The 23751-nt window shown below is 37.4% G+C and overlaps 1 protein-coding gene across 1 annotated transcript in view; it reads right to left on the minus strand.

The window, feature by feature from the left end:
• Positions 1 to 23751, minus strand: part of LOC126249066 (histone-lysine N-methyltransferase 2D-like) — a gene marked incomplete at its 5' end in the record, with an annotated part of 205371 nt that overhangs the window by 166632 nt on the left and 14988 nt on the right. Inside the window, 3 exons of the mRNA XM_049950717.1 lie at positions 653 to 834; positions 9998 to 10190; positions 17797 to 18329. Coding sequence (XP_049806674.1) covers positions 653 to 834; positions 9998 to 10190; positions 17797 to 18329 — 908 coding nt within the window. The remainder of the gene's footprint in view (positions 1 to 652; positions 835 to 9997; positions 10191 to 17796; positions 18330 to 23751) is intronic.

A 23751-nucleotide genomic window follows, 5' to 3' on the forward strand; every position in this document is an offset into this window, starting at 1 on the left:
CCACCAAAGAATGTCACATCATGACAAGAATCAAATCCAAATCCAAAAGCAGGATCACCAATGAAGTATAACACTTAGTATTGAAGGAACTTTTATTATGAACACCAGTGCACAAACAGAACAGAACTGAATTGACTTCCTGAACAGAGAGTGCTGTTATTTATGTTTGTACATTCCAGAATACACAAACATTAAATCTTGAGAAATTTAAAGAACCATCTAGAAGTGATAAATAATGCTAACCACTATGCCACACTACATACAGCACAGCTCATCAAAATATTTTTATACAATATGTCATTAGTTTTCTTGGTGAAAGCATTCATTGGTTGTTAACTCTTACAAATCAAAGCTAAAGACCAAAAGAAATTAATTTTTCTTGCTATGTTTCCTTTTCTTTAAGTTGAAAACTGTAGCAGTTCTGAAAAGCCATTTCTATTGACCTTATTGTAAACTGGATATTAAGCTCTAATAATATGGTCCTCAATCTTAAGGACTTTTCTAGCAACAAAAATCAGTAAATGTATCAATACAACTTATGATCTCTGGCCATATTTTATCATAAGAGCACTTGAAAAATAATCCTTGTATTGAGATGATTCTGGACAAACCTAAAGCGATCCTGTAATGTCTGTGATTTACTACGTTCCCGTTTCTTAGTTGATGGAAGAGGTGCTGCTTCTTGATCAGCTGGTATAGGTGGTAATTTGCGTCTCATTCTCAATGATTTCTGAGAATCTGTTTCACTCATTGTATCTGAAGAATCACCACCACCATCCCTTGGGCCCCGTGGAGTGCCAACAGGTGTGCTTTGAGGCGTCCCCATTGGTGTCACTGTTCAATGAAGAAGATTCAGAAAACTTAATGTATAGTAGAAATGTATATGGAAATAGTCAAAATGGTATATCATGTGAAACACATCAGAAATATTTTAAGTAAATATTTCATGCAATAGATAAATTCAAAGTAAAAAATGAGTGCTGTAAACACTTTAACTGTACAGGTTTGTATGTTTTCTTTTCTTTTTTTTTGGGGGGGGGGGGGGGATTGGAGATGGTTTTCTAGCTAAAAAAAGAAAAAAATCTGAAAGCTAGTAAAATTTTGAGTCTTCTTTGTGTACCTGTTGGCTCAACACCTCTCCTATTTGGTGAGTTGTTAACAGATACTCCTAAATTATAACATAAATATGTATTGTCTCATCTACCAGAGAGGGCTGTCTAACATATTTGGATGAAATGAATTTTTGGGGAGTTTGGACAGCTCATGCCTCCTATTCTCATATGTTAAAATGTATGGTGAGTGAATATTCCAACTGCCATCTTGCCATCTACTGCTGTTTGTACAGACCTAAAGACACTGGATTAAAAATTTTGTTGGTGTTAACAAAACAATGCTTTTAACTCTTCGTTTTTAGTTTTTAATATGAAAATGCACTTGAAGAATGGCATTTTCCTGTGTAAGCTGTTCTTTTATTTTGAAATAAGAATATTTAAAGTACAACAGCAATCGAAATTTCTGGATTGAATATTATGTAAAATGAAGGAATGACAACCACTCCCCTGTAGCTGACATGTGTAATGCATAGAAACATCCAACAGAAAACAATATTTACACTAGCTATCACATTCTTACTTTCTCCCTAGTAGAAGTACACATATTTCCACACAAAGTCGCACAAACATCCAAATGCAGAAATCTGTGGATGTGGTAGGGAAGGATACATGAGATGACAAGTGGGTAGGGGGATAGTGTGAGGCAGATCTTTTGACAGATGACTCAGTGACTGTACAGATAGACAGGAGTTCAGTGGGTAGATCATATAAGAGGAGAGGGGGCAAAACAAAGGGAGGAATGGAATGGCAGGTGGCGATGATGTAGATGGGGGGGGGGGGGGGAGAGGAAGGGAGAGGAGTGGGAAATAGGGGAGGGAGAGAGAGAGGGGGGGAGAGACAGAGAGAGGGGGGGGAGAGAGAGAGAGAGAGAGAGAGAGAGAGAGAGAGAGAGAGAGAGAGAGAGAGAGAGAGAATGCTTACATGGGGTGGGAGGGGGGTAGGAAGGTAAGGCAGTGGTAAACAGGTTAGTGGAGGTTTAGGCCAGGGGGTTTGTGAGGGTGGAGGATATGCTGAAGACACAGTTCCCATCTGTCTAGTTCAGAGAGAGTGGTGGTAGCAGGGAGTACCCAAATGGTTCATTTACTGAAGCAGCTGATGAAGACATAATTTTTATGGTACAAAGCATTTTTGGCAACTGGATGGAAAGTCTGCAGTTTGCCACAGTTTGAATGCGGCCATTCATGTAAGTATACAGTTGGTTACTTGTCATGCCCACCTAGAGTTTTGCACTGTAATTGCCGCATAGCTGATATGTAATATGACTGTTTTCACACAAGGTCCTGCCTCTTGTTGTTGTTGTTGTGGTCTTCAGTCCTGAGACTGGTTTGATGCAGCTCTCCATGCTACTCTATCCTGTGCAAGCTTCTTCATCTCCCAGTACCTACTGCAACCTACATCCTTCTGAATCTGCTTAGTGTATTGATCTCTTGGTCTCCCTCTACGATTTTTACCCTCCACGCTGCCCTCCAATGCTAAATTTGTGATCCCTTGATGCCTCAAAACATGTCCTACCAACCGATCCCTTCTTCTAGTCAAGTTGTGCCACAAACTTCTCTTCTCCCCAATCCTATTCAATACCTCCTCATTAGTTACGTGATCTACCCACCTTATCTTCAGCATTCTTCTGTAGCACCACATTTCGAAAGCTTCTATTCTCTTCTTGTCCAAACTGGTTATCGTCCATGTTTCACTTCCATACATGGCTACACTCCATACAAATACTTTCAGAAATGACTTCCTGACACTTAAATCTATACTCGATGTTAACAAATTTCTCTTCTTCAGAAACGATTTCCTTGCCATTGCCAGTCTACATTTTATATCCTCTCTACTTTGACCATCATCAGTTATTTTACTCCCTAAATAGCAAAACTCCTTTACTATTTTAAGTGTCTCATTTCCTAATCTAATCCCCTCAGCATCAACCGATTTAATTTGACTACATTCCATTATCCTCGTTTTGCTTTTGTTGATGTTCATCTTATATCCTCCTTTCAAGACACTGTCCATTCCGTTCAACTGCTCTTCCAAGTCCTTTGCTGTCTCTGACAGAATTACAATGTCATCGGCGAACCTCAAAGTTTTTACTTCTTCTCCATGAATTTTAATACCTACTCCGAATTTTTCTTTTGTTTCCTTTACTGCTTGCTCAATATACAGATTGAATAACATCGGGGAGAGGCTACAACCCTGTCTCACTCCTTTCCCAACCACTGCTTCCCTTTCATGCCCCTGGACTCTTATAACTGCCATCTGGTTTCTGTACAAATTGTAAATAGCCTTTCGATCCCTGTATTTTATCCCTGCCAGCTTCAGAATTTGAAAGAGAGTATTCCAGTTAACGTTGTCAAAAGCTTTCTCTAAGTCTACAAATGCTAGAAACGTAGGTTTGCCTTTTCTTAATCTTTCTTCTAAGATAAGTCGTAAGGTTAGTATTGCCTCACGTGTTCCAACATTTCTACGGAATCCAAACTGATCTTCCCCGAGGTCCGCTTCTACCAGTTCTTATAGGGTAGGAAATTCTTGTGACAAGTCCTAAACCTGGGTCAACCACAATGGAATGATGCATGGGGTACAGTATTGGGAACAAGACTGGAATAGTGATGGACTACTATATTCTGTAGATTGGGTGGGTTGCAGAACACAACTTTGGGTGGTGTGGGAAGGCTTTTGGATAGGATATCCCTCATCTCAAGGCACAATGAGAGATAGTTGAAATTCTGATGAATAATGGTTGAGCCTTTCAACGTCAGGGTGATTAGGACTGCTCAGAGGCATGCTGGCTGGTGACTGGTTAATAAGTGTTTTAGTGTGGGAGGAGGAAGTGGCATGGAAGATGTATTTAAGGATGAACGGGAATAAGATACTGTCTGTCAATAAAAGCTCTGTTAAGGTAACTGTTATATTTCACAAAACTATGGATGCAGTGTCCATGGGTGGTGAGGCAATAAGGAAGAGACTTTTTGACATGGAGTGGGTGACAACTGTCAAAGTTGAGGTAGTATTGCTAGTTAGTGCACTTGATATAACTGACATATTTATGAAGCCATCAGAGGTGGAGATTGACATCTAGGAAGGTGGCTCATTGAGTTGAGAAGGACCAGGTGAAACAGATTTGGGAGTAGGTGTTGAAGCTATGGATGAAAGTGGAAAGGTTATCTCTGCCATGAGTACAGATCATGAAAATGTCATCAGTGAATCTGAAGCAGACAAGAGGTTTCAGTTATTGACTGTTTAGGAAGGTTTTCTCGAGAAGACCTATAAATAACTTAGCATAGGAGAGGCCATGTGAGTGCCCATGGTAGTAGTACAGAAACATTTATTGATTTTGACCTGAAAAATAAAAAGTTGTGGGTCCAGATGTGGTTGACTAGGAGGGTTAGGAAAGAGGTGGTGGGTTTGTTATTAGGAGGACATTGGGAAAGGTAATGTTACATTCCACAAAAGTTAAGGATGAATTGTTAAAGACACCATACTGGCTGCAACTTCAGATTAGAAGTCAACCAAATAATGATGTGAATGTCTCCTAAACTGAAAACATCATACTCTGAAGCCAATGAATATAACAGAACTAAGACACACAATCAGTAAACTAAAAATTACAACCTCCTGTGGTCCTGATTGTCTCACACATCATGTCTTTAAACAACAATCAAGTAAAATATACTCTCAGCTAACTGATATACTCAATATACCCAACAAACCAAAACAATCAATACTAAAGCCATTATACAATGAGGATGACATGAAAGAAATAGAAAAATATAGCCAGTCTCAATACTATTTATCTTTCTTAAAATGGTTGGCCAATTTGTGCATGAAAGGTTATCTAAAATTTTGAATAAAAAAGAAATACTAATCTAATGATCAAAATTGTTGCAAAAACAACAAATCCACTGAAACATATTTGATATGTTTTGTCAGAATCTGCTATTTAGAAAAATATACAAATCAGGGTGTACATAAAGTCCAGGAACACTTTCAATTATTTATTGCACAATATCTAAACATTGTACAGATGCCATACATATTGGATTTTGAAGAGAAATTCTGAAAGTTTTTTTCACAAACATTTCAAGTTCACAGGATGCACAAAGCACTGATTTCTTTGAACTCCTTATGAATGTCTCTCATACACACTCCACATTCACTTCGCTCACACTGGGATGTCTGCTTCTCTTTGCCGGGTACAAGCAACTCATCCTAACGAAATTGTTGTGCCAGTGGTAAATGGCCTTTCTTGTTGGTGGCTTCTTACTGTACTTGGTTCTAAACATCCATTGAACAGCTGTAGTAGACATGTTTTTGTCGAACTCTAACACACAGAAAGCCCACACTCCACACCTGAACTTGCCATGTTTGCGACTAGCACTGACTATCAGCAAATTACCAAACTATGCTGTGGCAGTATACATGAAACAAATATTTCAGGGTTTCTCTTCAAAATATGTATGACATATGTATGATATCTGTACAATGTTTGGTTCTTGTGCAATAAATAATTGAAAGTGTTCCTGGACTTTATATACGCCCTGTATAATATCTGTGGAGTTGTCTACAACTAGTTTAAACCATATATTGCTGGCAGATAACTGATTATAGGTATATGTCATGAAACTAAAAGTTACCTTACAGAATATAGGAAAGCTAGTTATGGAGTAACTCAAACCACTGTGTTGGGCCCTTTGTTATTCTTGATTTTTATAACCAATGACCATACCAGTTGTCAGAAGGAGAACCAATAGAATGGTAACTGTACTAAAAGTTCAAAGTATATTGACATACACTACCATTTCAAGAATGAATGTTATATGAATGGAATTACAGTACAGATACCTGTAAAACAATACAGAAAACAAAGTAGTAGGCATTTTTACCAAATCATTGAACAAGGGTAAATTTGTAAAATTTTGAGAAAAGTTGTATGCAATTTGAGTGTGATGTACCTGTAAGGAGGCATGTCGGAATGTGATACATTTATACTGAGAGTACCAACAGTGTCAAGAGGACTCTCAACAATGACTATATATGTACTGGTATGTAAATGGTCAGTTAGTTCTGTGTCATGTGTGTGTTCACTGTGTAAACTGAGATGTACATTTTATTTTACTTTTGTTGGTAAATATTCTTAACACTTCAGTTACAGAATTGTGTGGTGAGTAAAATGCTATACATTTTTAGAACTAAATATACACAGTGAACTTTAATAAAACCAACAAACTGCAGGGACAGATTCCTGACTGGAAACTGAGGGAAAAAGGTCCTTTGACCATGTGTCTGGAAATGGATAGTGAGTGTTCAACAACAATGAATTGTTCCAAAATGCAGTACAGAGCTGCGTCACATACACATCAGAACAGACGTTCAAAGTGGACTCCATGGGATGCAGTGCATGCATTAACATGTTACGTCATAGATTGTCACACTCTTTTGCATGTTCCGGCCTCTCTCTGAATAGTGTCATGGGTGTTGTGAACACACTGTTGAAGCACCTGCATATCAGGAACTGATTCAGCATACACAACACTTTTCAGATGCTCCCAGAGGTAAAAATCCAGCGGGTTTAAGTCCAGTGATCTAGCAGGCCATGCCACAGGGCCTCTGTGTCCTATCCAACACTTAGAGAAGATGTCAGCGAACTATAATGCGGAAGTGGGGCATCATGCGGAAACCACATAACCTGTTGTATTGACAAAGGTGCATTCTCAAGCAGTCCAGTCAGAGTACTTCTCAAGAAGACCAGTTACATTGTGGAATAATCACTGGCCCATGTATGTGGTCATTACATTAATGTTAAACTGATGCTAATGAGACACCTCAACCATTCCATGAGAATTGTCTGTAGCCCACAGATGATGATTATGCAGATTGATGATGCCAGTTCTGGTAAAGGTTGGTTCATTGGTAAAGATGACTGATGATAGATATCCTATAATTGTGATGGTCTGGTGCAAAAACCATTGACAAAATCGTATCCATAGAGGGAAATCGGCAGGTGATAATCCTTGCACTTGTTGTAAGTGATAGGGATAATAACAGTTGTTACAGAGAATACACATAATCACACTTTGGCTTACACTATGTTGGTGGGCTGCTTGGCCAGAAATTTTACTAGGGTTCATCTCTCTGTAGCCTGTAGATACACAGTCCACTGCTCTCCTGCATGTTCATCTGTCTGAAAGGACCCATGATCACACAAACGCCCAAAAAGAGCTTGAAATGTTTTTTGGGATAATTGGTGTCTGTGAGGGTACTTATTTTGGCATAGTTGTGCTGCCTCTTGACCATTTCCATGTGCTTGGCCATACACAAACACTGTCTCAGCTTGTTCCTGACATGAATACTGAACTATTCTGCTGTTTACAGTATGCTGTGTCAATCACACAGCTTGAAATGCATAAGGAACACATGGCATGTGGTCAGAGGAACTTTCATTCATCTGCACCATCTACCATGGCAACAATGAGTTTCTGGACACATGTTCACATGACCTTGTTTCCTCTATTTCCAGTCATGAATACCTCCCTGCAGTTTATCAGTTTTATTAATGTCTACTCTGTATAACATGTGGACAGCTAAGTCATACTTCGTTGGCCATACACAATTTCAGACGTGCAAACAGAAGGTCTTTTACCATAGAATAAATGATACTTGAAAATGAACTGAGATTCTATCATCTCTTAACAATTTTATCCATCTTGAATATGAAAATTGGCGTTAGTTACTAATGTGTCCTGTTTCAAAATGTATTTGACTTGTAACTGGTTTTTGATAATACTTCTGCTTGAGTTGATATTGCTGATTGATTATTAGTGTGTTGTAGAGTGCTAATGTAACAGATAGATGATTAAATTTATTTATTTTTATTTTTTATTTATTTATTGAGTCCTTTGATCATATGTAGTACAGTGCACAGGATGATATTGGACTTATTACTAAGTTCAAAATGATACATATTTCATTTTTCAACATGCCACCAATTTCAATAGTTGTAGTTCTTACAATGATACAATGTTACAAATTACAGTAGCTTTAGTTCTTAACAGTTATTACTGAGTAGAAACATTGGTACTGTAGATATTCTGTGACAGATCTTTCAAAAGCACCAATATTTTGCAAGCATTTTATACTATTGTTTTTCATCTGTTGTTTTTAATACAGTAGATATGCATTCATAGATTGCTGTCTTTGTTGATATCTTGCTTCTAAAGCCATGTTGAGTATTAGATAGCACACTATTTTTGTTTATAAACTTTAACAACTTACTACACATAATTTTTTCTATTACTTTTGAGAAACAGGATGTTAATGTAATGGGACGATAGTTTATTACTTCATCTTTGTCACCAGCTTTGAAAATAGGGATGACTTTTGATGTTTTTAGTTGATCTGGAAAGATGCCTGACTCTAGGGAACAGTTGCATAAGTGAGTAAGGCGGTAAATTATATTTTGGATACAGAGTTTTAGGATTCTGTTTGGTATACCATCAATTCCTGCTGAGTATGTTGTCTTTAGTTCTCTGACAGCCTTCAATGTCTCCTCCCTGCTTACTTGGTTCACAAACATTCAAAATTTATTACTGTTGCACTTGTTTACCACTTGATGCTGAGTTGAACTAAAATTAGTTTTTATTAAATTTTCAGCTGTCCCAGTGAAGTATTTGTTGAATGTGTTTGCTGTTTCTCTAGGCTGTAAAATCTTTTTATTGTTGTGTATCAAGACAATGTTCTCCTCAGTTCTCTTATTTTTGCCAGTTTCTTTTTTAATGATGTCTCACATAGCTTTCACTTTATTTGTAGAATTATTTATGTAGTAATCATTATACATTCTTTTTGCCTGTTTAATGACATTTTGTAAGATTTTAGTGTATGTTTTGTAGTGAGTATGCATTTCCTCAGTGGCATTATTTTCTTTGCAGATTCTGTGGAGCTCCCTTTTTTTCTGGCAGGAAGTTCTGATTCCCTTAGTAATCCCACCCTTTCCTCTTGTCTCCTCTCTTATATTTACCATTTTTTGAGGGAAGGCTGTATCAAAATGCTTTACCATTTTTTCTAGAAAAATATTGAATTTCGAATTCAGATTTTGCTTTTCATAGACATCAGACCAGTCTTCAGTATGCAATAGTGAGTCTAAGTGGTCAATGCTTTTCTGCCTGTAGATCCTTCTCTTGGCCTTTAGTAAGTTATTCTTAACTGGTCTTCCTTCCTTTGTGGCAGTATGTATTTGAGCTTTGTGGTCACTGTATCCTATGTTAAACACTTTTACTGACCACTCCAATTTCTCTTTATCAATCAGGATTTGATGCAGTATTGATAAGATTTTCTTGATTGGAGCTGTTCTAAAATTCAATATAATATATGTTCATAGGTACATGACCATGTTGTACCTTGGAACATGTTTCATATTTGGAAAAAATCTTATTTTTCTGAAGTAATATTTGTGATTTCAGAAGAAAAAAAACTGCAGCACTTAAAAAGTGAATGTCATCATCTAAAAATAAAATAGGTTAATATATTACACTTCCATTACAGGGCTGGATAGAGATTAAAGCCGGAAAAGTGTACCTAGGTACACACTCTCCCCTACTGAATTTACCACAATGACCTTTTGCAATTGGTCAGTATGTGCATCATATGTATTATTTGAAAATGAGTGTTTCAATCAAAGTTAGTCAATAGTGTAGAACATGTAGGCTTCTTTCTGATCAGTACAGCCAGTAAAGGAACATTGACTTCTGCAATTAGGTCATAGCTTTGCACAGGCTATGGATCCCAATGGAAAGAAATGTTTTACATGTATTAAGAAACATCCCATACGTAATGCTGGAGTGATAAACAAGTGCTTGTTAACATTGTTTTCACATCATCATATATTTTTAACTCACCAGTGGCTGCATGAAGACTGCGTGTTGCCTGTTGACTTGAGACAAGGTGCGCCCCCATGGCAAACCGACCAGTGGGTTGGGTCTGGATTTGAGGCATGCTGCCAATCACAGGTTGGCTGCTGGCTAGCGAACCCGCTAGCACCGACTGCGAACCAACTAAAATCTGTGACTGATTCAGATCCTTTCGATGTAACTGTAATTAAGGAATGAATTCATTTGTCTTCACTTGAAACTGCTGCAAAGTACACAAAAGAAAGGTAGCTTTTGGGGTCAAACATATTGAGGTATGACACCGTGAAAAATATGTGAAGGTAACAGTATGGTTTGTGATAATACTGGGAGTGAAACACTTATGGCATAGATTACTGTAGTACACCTATATCAACACCGTGGAAACCAATACATAGTGCATCGAAAGAATACTTTTCATTACATCATACATACTGTACAGTTTATTTCTGCTAAACACCATAGACCATAGGAAGAATGACTTAATATAAATCTCTGCATGTGATGTTTAATGGCTGCAGTAAGTGACAAATTTATTTTAATTTGTGTTCTGCCCATAGAGACTTTGGTTTCAGATGCTTCACTGAACTTCACATATCCACTGTTTTCTTAGTGATTACAGCTTCAAGTTATATATTCATGAAATGAATGTCTGGGTGGATACTAAGTGAAGCAGCAGGACTCAGAGAGAACATTTATCTCCAGTGTCTGCAAGATGTAAACAGCACCCACATGAGATTACCTCAGAAACTGGCTGAGCAGTGCCCTGTTGGCAAGTGTGATGCATCATGTCATGTTTTATACAAAACATTCATACCCTGGATGCAATAGGAAATCATCATAGCCAAGTAATTTGTCAGCCTTGACCTGTTTAGCTGCCAAGACTGAATTAAGATGCTGCTGGTTGAAATGTGTGGTGTGACCACTGTTCATGAAGTGAAGCTATGAACGAGATAGTAAGGGGTCAACTTTTTTTCAGGACTTCACAAATTTTATGTAATTGCTAACTTTGTGGCTGGATGCTCTTCCTGACATCACAGTTATCCAGGCAACCAAAGGGAGAGAAGTCACTTGTGTCATCTGTATGTGAATCATTTAAAAAGTCTTCTGTGTGCTATCATATTTTAACTGCTTGTATCTTTATGGGAAACCACCTAGAATATCATTCAGGCTGACTGGGGGTCAGCACATGTTAGTCTAAGGTGCAGTTCCCACTGAGGCAATACACACTTGGTTACAGTCTCACGTGATGCTGTACATGATGTGACTTGTAATACAATGCAGAAGCAACACGTGCTGGTGGTGCACACAGGAATATAGTTGAAACAACTGAAATGGTTCACACAGGGATGACAGCAATGCAACACTGATAGGTATTTCTACTGTACTGCCCTGTGCAACATGGAGTGTTGATTGCTCCACACAGCTGTGTCATATGATACATGAGGAGGAGTGGGGAGAATCAAATTTAAAGTGATCAAGTGTACCTAAAAGAAATGTTTTATGTTACTGAAGGCAAGTTACATCTATCTCTCTACTTGGTGTATCTGTAAATTTTTACTTTTTACATAAAAAATTAAAAACTATTCTTTTAGATTTGCGTTACCACACCACAGCTTGATAATGAACTACTTATTCTTTTACTATTGTCCGTAGTTACTGTAATCCTTTGAAAATAAGTGAAACACAAGATACAAATTTACAGTCAAGAATGTAGTCTCTGGCCAGTTTATGTTTGGTGCAGTTTTGGTCATACATTTCTCTATACAAAATGCAGTTAGCATACCGAAATTTTTTGCAATGCTGGAAGGAGAGCCATATTTCTTTCCATTCTTGAGTAAATAAGTGATATACTTTGGTGTTTGCCAATGATGAATTATGATGCACCACTCTTCATGCTATAACTGCACAGTATGGGTAGTAATGACTCAGATTTTATTTTTTGTGTTGTTTACAAAGTTGGTTACAGTCTCATTTTAAGGTAACATAGAATTATTTCCATACTGAAACCAGAGATTGACAATTTCAGATCCAGTGACAGAGTTAGCTATATACTGTACCCATCAAATTTTCTTGCTTGCACAAATAGTTTAATTCACAAAACAATTATTAACAGTTTTTGTTCACATATTGTCAAACAAATGGTGTGTGTCTCAGCATGCAATGAAGCTGAAATTTGCTTTGGATACTGATTTAAGTGAAGGGCACTGTGTTCTAGATGTCACCAACTTGAACACACTTTTATTGCCACAAACTTGGATGAAAGAAGTGGAAATGTGTCAGCAATAAGGAATAAAGTTGCAAGTGACTGGTATGGACTGCAAAATCTGACATCTTACATAAAGCAGAACATAACTTGTCATATGTATCTCCCCTTTATATGTACATTTTGGTTAATTTAATTATTTTCTCTTGATTGTTACTTTTAGTAGTTGTTCCTGTAAGTTCTTCAGAAACATAATAACACAACCTAATCTGCTATTGATGGCTCTTTCTCACACTATCCAGCAGTGCATTTTAGGACAGTGTTTACAGAGCATGGTTTACTTAACGTTTGTTCACAAAAAAGTATGAGTACATTATCCTTTGTCATACCTAGCAAGAAATTATAATGCACGCTGCCACAGAAGCATTTGTCCTGTCTTGTTGCTTTGTTGTATCACCCCAGTGGGAACACAAGTGTCACATGTATAATGTGTTTCTTACATACTTCCAATTTTTTTATATTATTCTTATGTGCCTCAACTGTAATGTATATATGTATCTAGAGTCTGCGCAGGGGAGAGTTGTAGCGGTAGGGACTGTGGCAGGCACTGTAGGGGAAATCCCAAGTACTGTAAGGGAAGTGTCATTCTAAACTAAAGCCTATGCCCACATTTTTTGTAAATATTAAGTGGAGCCCCTCTATGCCAACACTTGCATGGTGATCATTCGAAAAGGTATGCTGCCACCTCTGCTTTGCTTCATATCTAAGAAGAATTCCACTGAAAATGCAAAAAAAGCAGTGTTTTATTTTTGTCCAGTTGTTAATCGTTTACAACTGTCAAGAAATAGCCATGAAAGCTGAATTTTGAGTATGAATTTGATTTAAAATTTACTTCTTCTGCCAAAACCTAGCAGAGTTTACACAGTCTCACCTCACTAACTTGGCCAGGTGCAACTGTGAGAGAATTCTGAAACAATGATTTATTAAGTTAATTAAGTGAGGAACTGATGAAAAGTACAATCTTGGTAAAAAAAAAAAAAAAAAAAAAAAAAAAAAAAAAAAAAAAAAAAAAAAGTAATGTCTTCACTGATTTTGTTCCAAAACCCATAGCATTTCTCATTTCACTAGCTATCGATGGCCCTTAAACATTACATTCTTTGATTGAAAAGGTCTTATTTAGTGGAATAATATAGTAGATAATGAAGTTTTGAGTAATAACCACATGGCAAAATACTCTCCTCTTCATGTGCTATCATTTGCCAAAATCTCATTTTGATATCTCAAACTGTTTAGAGGAATGATGTGGATAATTCACTCTGGCTTTATCGCTGGCACAGCACAATCACAATATATCAGATTTTGTGCAGTGTCAAAATCCCACATAAATATCACAGTAACTATGACCACTAACAAAATGATGGGCACATCATAATGAACACAACATATAAAGCTACAAGTAAAGCAAGAATGTAATTTTTTTACCAAATACTTCCTATAAAATCATTTGAGAAATATTGCAGGGCATGTGTCTTGAGTGTTTCATCGCTGACAGGCCGAAAGGCGGCAGACAGTGTAGTTGTCCATTTCGAAACAAACAAATGAACTTGCCAAGCACTTTGGATGAAAATTGTTCACTGTGCATTTGCCACTGTATCCTGGAGGACTCTTTGTACTGGTATGTATAACAACAACATCCACACAAAAATTACAGGTTATAAATAAATAAATAAAAACAAAAATAAATAAATGTAGCTCCAAGGATGATCACATCAGACCGATTTGCTTAATTTTCTGTACAATGTGTGAGAAATGTAGAAAAATTTGAAGTAGGTATGCTCAAATAAAGAAGGTACATACTTTGCAAAAATCTGCTTTTATTTCTGGTATGAGGATTATTCAGAAATTGAGGTCTGATGGAGTGTGAAATGGAAACCATAGTGAAAATGCAATGAAGCTTTGCACAGATGTGTTAAGCAGTGTCTCTTGTATGCCCATCAATCCCACCACATTGCTCTTTTCAGTTCTGAGTGCACATTGAGCATGTAAAGATCCTTAGGACAATAGTGTTTCCTGCCAAATATGAGGTTCTGTTGTGAGATTTCCTCTGGTGTCATGCAGCCCATATAACATAACTGTCATCTGTTTCCTTCTGCTTGACAGTTCTCGGCCACACTCTGAAGGGGCAATGAAGCAGCGTTTTTGATGGGAAGTGTTTAATCACCCACAATAGAGCCTGTAATTGACTCTTCCTGAGTTTCATCTGTCCTCACATGAACCACTAGCTATGAAGACAACATTCTGGCACAGACAATGAGCTGTAGACCAGCATAGAGAATTGGCAGGAACCACAGGTGTCTTGCTTCTATGACAAGGGTATTGGAAAGTTGGTATGATGCTATGACAGATGTCTAAATCAGAGCAGTGACTATATAGAGAAGTATCTGGAAAATGTAGCTAACTGTTGCAAATAAAACACTTTGATTTTCACTGTAGTTTCCATTTTGCACCTGATTGGACTTTACTTTTTGAACATGCTTCATTCTTGAAGAACACATTCTCACTGAACAATTGAAGCATATCCTATAGCATGAAGTATTATGCCCCTGCTGGTGTAGTCAAAATAATTACACCTCACCCATTAGGAGTGATTATCCTCATGCTGTAGCCATAAAAGTGATCATTGAATACTCCATCACATCAGCAGGATGTACATTGCTCGATTACAGATACATATCATAGACAAACAATCCTGTTGGAAGAACATCCACAACTGAGCATTATGACAGAGGTTGAAAATATCACTTCAGTTGTAAATTAATTTATTTTCACACGACCGGTTTCAGACTGTACCACCACATGTACCAGGCATGGTGTCCTGCCTATGAGTGCAGAACAGGGAGTTTACCTGTTCTGCTCTCACAGGCAGCACACTGTGCCTGGTACATGTGGTGCTCTGGGACCACAGCACAGCTACGACACTGGAGGATGGGCTTATAACATTCCAAAACTGGTTGTGTGAAAATAAAGTAATTTACAACTGAAGCATTATTTTCAACCTTTGACATATTGTAGAGTCAGTACAACACTTTACATATAGTGACACACTTCCCTCTGCCATTACTATTATTAAAGAAAATGTCTGACTCAGTAGCTGAGTGGTCAGCATGGCAGAACACCACATGAGCAGCCCAGGTTTGATTCTAGGCCAAGGACTGGGTGTTGTGTTGTCTTCATCATTTTCATCCTCATTAACATGCAAGTTGCTGAAGCAGAGTCAACTAAAAAGACTTGCACCAGGTGACCAGTTTACTTGATGGGAGGCCCTAGCCACACACACATTTATATTAAAGAAAATGTGTGCAATGAGCAAATACAAAACTGAGTTACAGTACTCTAGTCCTAGTTTTATTACTGACATTTGTCTTTTCTTGCCATTTTTGCATGATATCTTTCACACTTTTCATTGTACAGTTCACACATGCAGTATACATTTGGGTGGTGGAATCTGTTGTCCTGGCAGAACTTGTGGTGAAAACCACATGTTATGGACCCTGTTACTATATGTTGGAATTCGTAGTTTGCCTGTCTCCAATCTACTGTCATCATAGCCTCAGTGATGTAGAAGTTGTTCCAATAGAGTTCTGTTTTTCTGTGAATATTTGATTTGTGCTTTCATAGGTCTCAGTCTTTGGCAGGAATATCTGCATTCTGATGTTTCTCATTAAGATGTAAGCTACCCAATGGACTGGATTCATTTAATATAGTGGGATTTGACTTTCTCTATGTTGATATGAAAAACACCAACTTGTACCATGGTTCAGAATCCATGTTAAACTGTAGGTCTCCCTACAGCTAGCTGAGCCAGTCAGTTCAAAAATCAGAGGAAGGAAACTGCATACCACCTCTAACAGGACCATGCCTAGTAAAGCAATGTGATGTCCAAAACATTCTTCAGACTGATGACTATTTTACATTTTTTATGTTACGAGGTCAGTGACTTCTATTTTGTCCCAAATTATGTTAATCCCATAAGTTGCTATTGATGCTGTGGATGTTTTAAATAGTGTCACTGCCATTTTTATTGACAGTTTCTGATGCTGCTGCTTGCTGTAAATTACATTTATTGCTACTGTTGTTCTTTATTTTATATAGGTGTTGAATAATATTAGTATTATTTGCAGAGTAACTCCAAGGTATTTGTATTTTGGAAATACATCTAGTAGTTATTGGGAAGGGTGAATATGTCTTTTGGTATAGTTTATCACCTCTTCTGAAAATCATCTAAGCATATGTACTGGATATGTAAAAGAAGAAGAAATATCACTAAGTTCATTATTTGCTCCTAAAAATCTCACAAACTTGGAAGAAATAGAGGAAGAGAAAAGAATTAGTGTTTACGGTAGTGTCTATTGGTTGTTATTTAGTTTCTCTGACCTCGGCAACAGGCAACAAGGAGTACAAATTATCATTCAGCTATCCAGATATGGGGTTTTCAAGGTTGATTCATTTGCAAAGAATGTAGCTCTTCTCCTTTCCTACATTCCAGAATCTGAACTTGTGTTCTGTTTCTTGTTGGAAACGTGATGTTAAAACCATAATCATCATCTCTCTTGATTTCTCAGGAATTCTTTTATGTCAGTTTTAAGGGCTGTTGTAATGTAACTTATTTATAATTATTTCCTTCTGAATTTCCAGTCATATGATGAAGTAGCATGCAGGATAAATGGTAAAAACAAAAATGAAGATGTAGTGATAATACTGGTCCTTCCTCCCATAGAAACATAAGCCGTTACTTACTCAAGCACAATGGTGTTCAGTGCACTCCAATCAAGCATAAAAAATTTTACCAGTGCAATGCCACAATTTAAGAGTAAACCAAAAGAATATCTACTGGAAAACTCCTTTTACTCTCTTGATGGTTTTTAATGTAAATATATCTTCATTGTAATTTAGGAATGATACAGTGTACAGTTATATCTATTATACCATTCTATAAATGTTTAATGATGTGCTATAATTTTAGCACACAACTGTTAATGCATATTAACTACAATATATAATTATATTGTTTTATACTCCAGTTTTACTGTAGTTTAAGTGCAGTTTTGTACTTATTAGCATAAGTTGTTCCCATATTCATGTTATATTACAATTTGTAATTATTGTATATTTATTTCACTGTTCACATTTATGGTTACAATATCTCAGTTTTTAATTTTTTTGTTTATCTCAATTATTATTTTTTGTTAATTTTGTTTTTGTTTTGTTAAACTCAACTCATTCCTTATCCATACAATTTTTTTGTTTACCATAACAACAGAACACCAATAAATAAATAAGAAGTGACATAGTTCTAGTGGGAAATACAGATAGTTGGCAGTGATGATGTAGGTGGAAATAAATCAATTGAATGAAAAGTATTGTAGGATGTGAAGTCGAGGGACATCAGGTCACCCTATTGTACTGACATTCGTGTGAATGTGGCCTGACATGTAGAACATTGAAGACTACCCTCTGCCATTCTATACAATTGCACAAATGTGCAAAAATGCAGTGCTGCCGAATAGTGAGAAGGCAAGATTACCGTCTGCTGGCGTATCTGCTGCAGCTGCTGCTGCTGCTGATCTGCAGAGTGTGGCAGCGAGCGGCGGATCTTCTTGAGGTGCTGTGCCTGGTGCTGCAGCTGCATGTGCTGCTGGTACATCTGCTGCTGCTGTGGTGTCAGGTGCTGTGGGAACAGTGCACCTGATATCTCTCCAAACTCTCCCAACATCTGCTGCTGCTGTCGGAACAGCTGATGTTGTTGCTGCTGTTGAAGCTGCTGCTGCTGGAGTTGCTGCTGCTGCATCTGTTGCTGTTGCATCTGTTGCTGTTGCATCTGTTGCTGCTGCTGCTGTTGTTGTTGTTGCAACTGCTGCTGCTGTTGCTGTGACTGCATCTGCTGTATCCTCTGCTGCTGCATCTGTGCCATGGGTTGCAGCTGGTCTTGTAACTGAGCTGTGTTCATCTTCTGCTGAGTAGCTTGTGGGTACTGCATTGTAGGCTGCTGGAGTCCTTGGCTGTTGGTACTCGGCTTGTCATCTGAAGGTGATGGGCGTGGTGATGTTCCACCCAAACCTGAGAACATATTGGATGCTCTCTCGAGAAAGGCAGCATTTTTTTATCTATCTGAAGACACAGTCAGTAAAAAACCATATTCTTAGATGATGCAAACATGTAAAGTTAGCAAAAGCCTGCTTGTTTACATCAGAAGGTAAATCATCTGCTGAATTTTGCCTGCTTGGGACAGTGTAGTAGCCACCAGAAAGATCGCGGGAGGCACACATTGGCGTCACGGGCGGTAGTTGCCGCAAGTAGAGTCCCGTCCACCAGAGGGCACGCGAGAATTCGGACGCGACCTCTGCCGGCGTAACAACAAGAACAACAACAACAACTCCGGCAGCACGGGCCGTGCCCAGTAAGTTAACATTGGGCATGCCTAGGACACAGTCCCGGTCTACGCTAACTGAAGTGCGACGTAACGTGAACAGTGTTACTACACAATTGGCGACGAGGATGGGATCCAATTGTGTAGTAACACTGTGTGCTCTAATAATGTTGATATTTTAAGGCTACAAGATTGAACAGTTTATTTGGTTTTTTTCCTTGTAATTGATCCACGTACACAGTGGCTGAATATCATAACGGTATTTAATGCCTCACATAGTCTTCACAATAACTTGATAATACATATGTTTTGCCATTGCCTTTGTCCAGACTGTCTGTAGTGTATCTGATATGTAAATGTGCTGTGGGACTGTGAAGAATGGCTATGCAGTGTTGTATAGATTTTGCTGAGTGGTTGTGAAGTACTATGAAACTGAAAGATAAGGAGAAAATTATGCTCAATGATGGCACATGGCTCACTATTCTTCAATGTGACTGAAGGAATCTCAAGGTTAATGACTCCACCTGACAGACGATTACCATCTGCTATGTCTTATGGCCCCAACCCGTAATGCAGCGATAACTGGAATTTAAATTATAACATTAATGAATAGTCTGTTGATCAGCCACCACACTCCCTCTCTTTGTTGGTGAAAATCAGATGATGAATATTTCTTCCTCCATTAACATTTGAATCAGATACCTGCAGGTACGCCATAAAGGTGTTAACATAAAAAACTACAAATAGTACATCTTGACATCTACATGAAGAATTGATAATATGCTCTTACAGTATCATCATTCACTCTTTCTGTTCCTTTCATTTAGTACTTACTTACATAGACAGTGTATTTTTTAGCATGACCAAAGTGTCTGTCAGCAATAGAGCTAAAATTCACTTTCAAAGATGAACTCATCAACATTGCTAATTAAATTTCTTCACACAGGCAAATTTGGAATTACATTCATTCTAGACACTGCAAAAGATTAGTTTTACTGGTACTGATTTCTAATTCAGGTTCACATAAGTCCAATATTAAAAATTAAAATTTTAAATACACTTTCCAGTGATATCCAAACATAAATGACAAACTCCAATGAATGTTTTAAAACTGTTTTGCATTAAGCAGTGGTACAAGTTTGTTTATGGTATGTAATGTTGAAATGACTCCTCTGTAAATTTCATGGCCAAATTTTTTCCCATATTTCATAAATAGAGCTTGTTCCCCCATGTCCAATTACCTCATTGCTAACAGTCTTTAAATCATATTCCTCCATGTTTTGTTTTTATGGGATGCAATGCGTGCTCTTGTCAGGTCAGCTAATACTTGAAAGCTTTCTGCTTACAACTTTGTACCAAAGGCAGTCACATGGTTGATGCTAGAAATCTTGAAAAACTAATGAACCATATCTTCTCAGACTTTAAATTATCAACTTATTTGCTATGTATTTTTATCCAAAGTATGACGAGTTAAGGTCAGACAATGGAAGACATTCATGGCTGTGAGTTTGCTTTGGATGAAGAGGTACACAGCTGGATATAATCATTGTTCCGCAGGCAACTGAAAACTTTTTTCGATGAAGACAATGACTCTTTTCTCACAGTGGGTAAATGTATTAATAGTAATGGCTATTGCTTTTGAAATACACAGTCCACTCACATTAATCCTTTCAGTGTTACAGACATGCTCTTTGCATTCTGTGCTGAGATGCTTTTTGTTATGACTGTACTGCTTGCCAAATTCTGGTGCCTGTGTTGAGAGATATGAAATATATGTCATTCAATTTTTGAAAACTATTTGAAGAAAAACTTTGATTTTTGTGCATCTTACAATCTGATATCTTTGCTTGATAAAGGACTGAATTTATTTTCGTTGTATGCCACACTGTGAAAGACAAGTAATTATGTGACACAGGACTCACTACTGCTTGACTATAAGCAGGATACTGATGTGTCACTGATTGATAAAGAGGGAAGAAAGCCCTGTAGGATTATTGAATGGATCACATCAATAGTAGGCTACAGCTTCTATGTATTTGTAGTGACGGATCTTGGATATAAACCATGGCAGTAAATGCTTGGATTCATATTGGTATAATGTGGTGATGTGGTTGATCCTTTTTAGTTTTTCAAGAAAATTGCTGAAACCAAACTGGACATTTCTTCCCTTCTTTGTTGGTTGGTTTAAAAGAGCGGGGAAGGGATCCTTTCTTTGTAAATCTCCAGTACCTGCTATTAGCTCAGTTTGGCACAGGTCCCATTGGTGGGTCTATGTGATTTATTATCCCAACAAATTGTTACACCAAGATAAATGATTCCAGTTGTGACTCATTGGCACTGTAGATGTAGTATACAACATTGTTTTCCTTTTTTGTGAAGTGCACAATTTTCACTTATGAACATTTACAGCAAGTTCCCTTGCCCCACTTTGAAATCTTATGAACAGCCAACTGGATAATTGTGCAGCTGTTTTTGGAGAGTACTTTATTATATATAACCACATCATCTGCAAAAAGTCTGAGAGTAGACTATACTATTAACATTTTTCTGTAATGTTATTAATATACAACATGAACAGCAAGGGTCCATGGGCACACCTGAAGTACATTCTACATCTGTTGATGACCCTCTATCGAGAATAACATGCTGTAGCCTCCCTAACAAGAAATCCTCAAACCATTCATACACTGTAAGATCACACAATTTTGATAATAATTGAAGCTGGGGAACTGGGTCACATGATTTTTGGAGGTCAAGAAATATTGCCTACCTGACTTACTGGATCCATGGCTCTCATAATTCATGTGAGAAAAGTTTGAGTTGGTTCACATGATTGATATTTTTGGAATCCATTCTGATTGGCATGGAGGAGGTCATTCTATTCAAGATATCACATTACATTAGAGCTTGGTTTGTTGATATGATACTGGGAAAGTGAAATGAGTCCACGGAGGAGATTGATTACAAAACACCAGTATGAATCATCCTAGATTACTACTCAAGAGTGTGGCACACATTTCAAATAGAATTAATAGGAGATAATGAAAATACATAAAAAAGGGAAGTACTAATGGTCACAGGTTTGTTTGACCTAAGAAGGGAGAGTGTCACTGAGGTGCTTCAAGCACATGCTGGAAGTTAGATGCCAACTATCCCACAAAAGCATACTTACAAAGTTTGAAGAATCACTATTAAGTAATGACTCTATGAATATTCTATAACTCCCTACATATTACTCCCATACACACTCACTGTTAAGACAAGATTAAACTAATTACAGTATATACAGAGGCATTAATGCAATTAGTCCTTTTGCAGTCCATACATCCATGATTACAGTTGTGACTCATTGGCATTGTAGACGTAGTATACAACATTGTTTTCCTTTTTTGTGAAGTGCACAATTTTCACTTATGAACATTTACAGCAAGTTGGTAAGAAGGTACTACAATGGGAAGTACCATCTGCCATGCACTTCATAATGGGTTATAGTTTGTTGATTTAGAGATAGAAGTGGCTATATCAAATACTTGGAAGATTTCTTTGAAATAGCATGCCCAAATTCCTTTCTCATCCTTGTCTAATCCTAATTTGAGAACTATTACGTTTGACCATGTCAGATCATCTCTCATTCCTTTTTTGTGGTGTGTAGTATTTTGTTCTTGTTATTATATGTAAGTGAAGGATGAACTGAAGTGGGAGCATGAAATTCATCATTTGAGTATTATCATTTCTTTTGTGTGGCCCCAAAGGGCCACCAGGCTTATTGTGCCATCTAACAAAGAAATCTCTATCAATAATTAACTTGTTGAGGAGTACGTCAACAGACTGCATACCTTATATTTTTCTCTTAGGTATTTATGCCATTTCAAGATGGCCTGTATCAATTAATTCACAAATGAATTATGCCTGAAAGTGTGACAAATACAAAAAATCAGTTTTACATAATAAAATGCAGACAGTAATGAGCAGAAGTGACTTTTTTCAAACCATCAACAAACTCATATGCTATCACTCCACAAGCCCACAGAATAACCCAGAGCAGTTTGGGATTTAATGTGACATCATTATGAGAAATTTTATTATACTACTTTAGTGAGTCAAATGTTTTTGATGAAAAGTTCCTCCATCACTAAGATAATCTGTCTTCATAAGACATAAGTAAACAAACAAACCTGACATATGTCTTTACAAATGATCAAGCTGTGAACATGATTTGTAGCACCATTGCCCCCTGTCATTTGTGCTAGTGGACAATATGTAGCCATTTGATTATTCTTGGACTTAGATATGTTGCCAAGATCCTCAATATGTATACATTCATGATTTTGAGACTGAAGTGTGGAACAAGAATAGTAGATTCATAGCTTTAGATTTCATTGCTAATATAGCCAGCAGTTGACTACATGGTTGTCCGTATGTTATATTTGGCTCATACCAACAAAACATCATTAAAATGCAACAGCTGCTGTTAAAAATAGGAGGAAATAGCCACAGCCCCCAAGAGTTGTGATGTGCCACCACCATTCAATGGTTTGATAAGTGTTTGTGTGGAATGAGAGCAACAGTTCTGTTTTGCCCACTGTCATGAAAGGAGACTTATTTCCACTTCCAATGGACAGTCATTTTAACATTGTGTTGTCTGGCTGTTATCAGTCTCTGTTACTCAGTGTGTTATGTTGCATCAAGAGACTTGTGTTTATAGTAACTGGATTAGTCAGAATTAATTTTTCTACAGACTTGTGATTTCATGTACCTCAGATTTTTCAACTCCTCCTTGTATTTGGACCTCAAGACATGGAACTGCATACATAATTGCATGTGAGGACATTCAGTCACAGCCATGGAGAGTGAGAAAGATAATTGTACATTTGTTTCAAAAAAGTGTTTTGTATTTGGGCTGATCATTTCACAGACTGTTCTCTTTGGTTACCTGCATGTTCAAAAGCAGAACACCAAACATACTGTAGTGTATTACATAAAGTACTGGCTGCTCAGTCAGATGAAATGGTCAGTATTAAAAGTTTGTTTCCATTTCAGTCACAATGTATTGTTATTAATGTGTGATCAGTTACAATGTCTTATGCGACGTCACCCCATTACTAAATTGAT

The sequence above is a fragment of the Schistocerca nitens genome, chromosome 3, assembly GCF_023898315.1.
Source record: "Schistocerca nitens isolate TAMUIC-IGC-003100 chromosome 3, iqSchNite1.1, whole genome shotgun sequence".
Taxonomy (NCBI): domain Eukaryota; kingdom Metazoa; phylum Arthropoda; class Insecta; order Orthoptera; family Acrididae; genus Schistocerca; species Schistocerca nitens.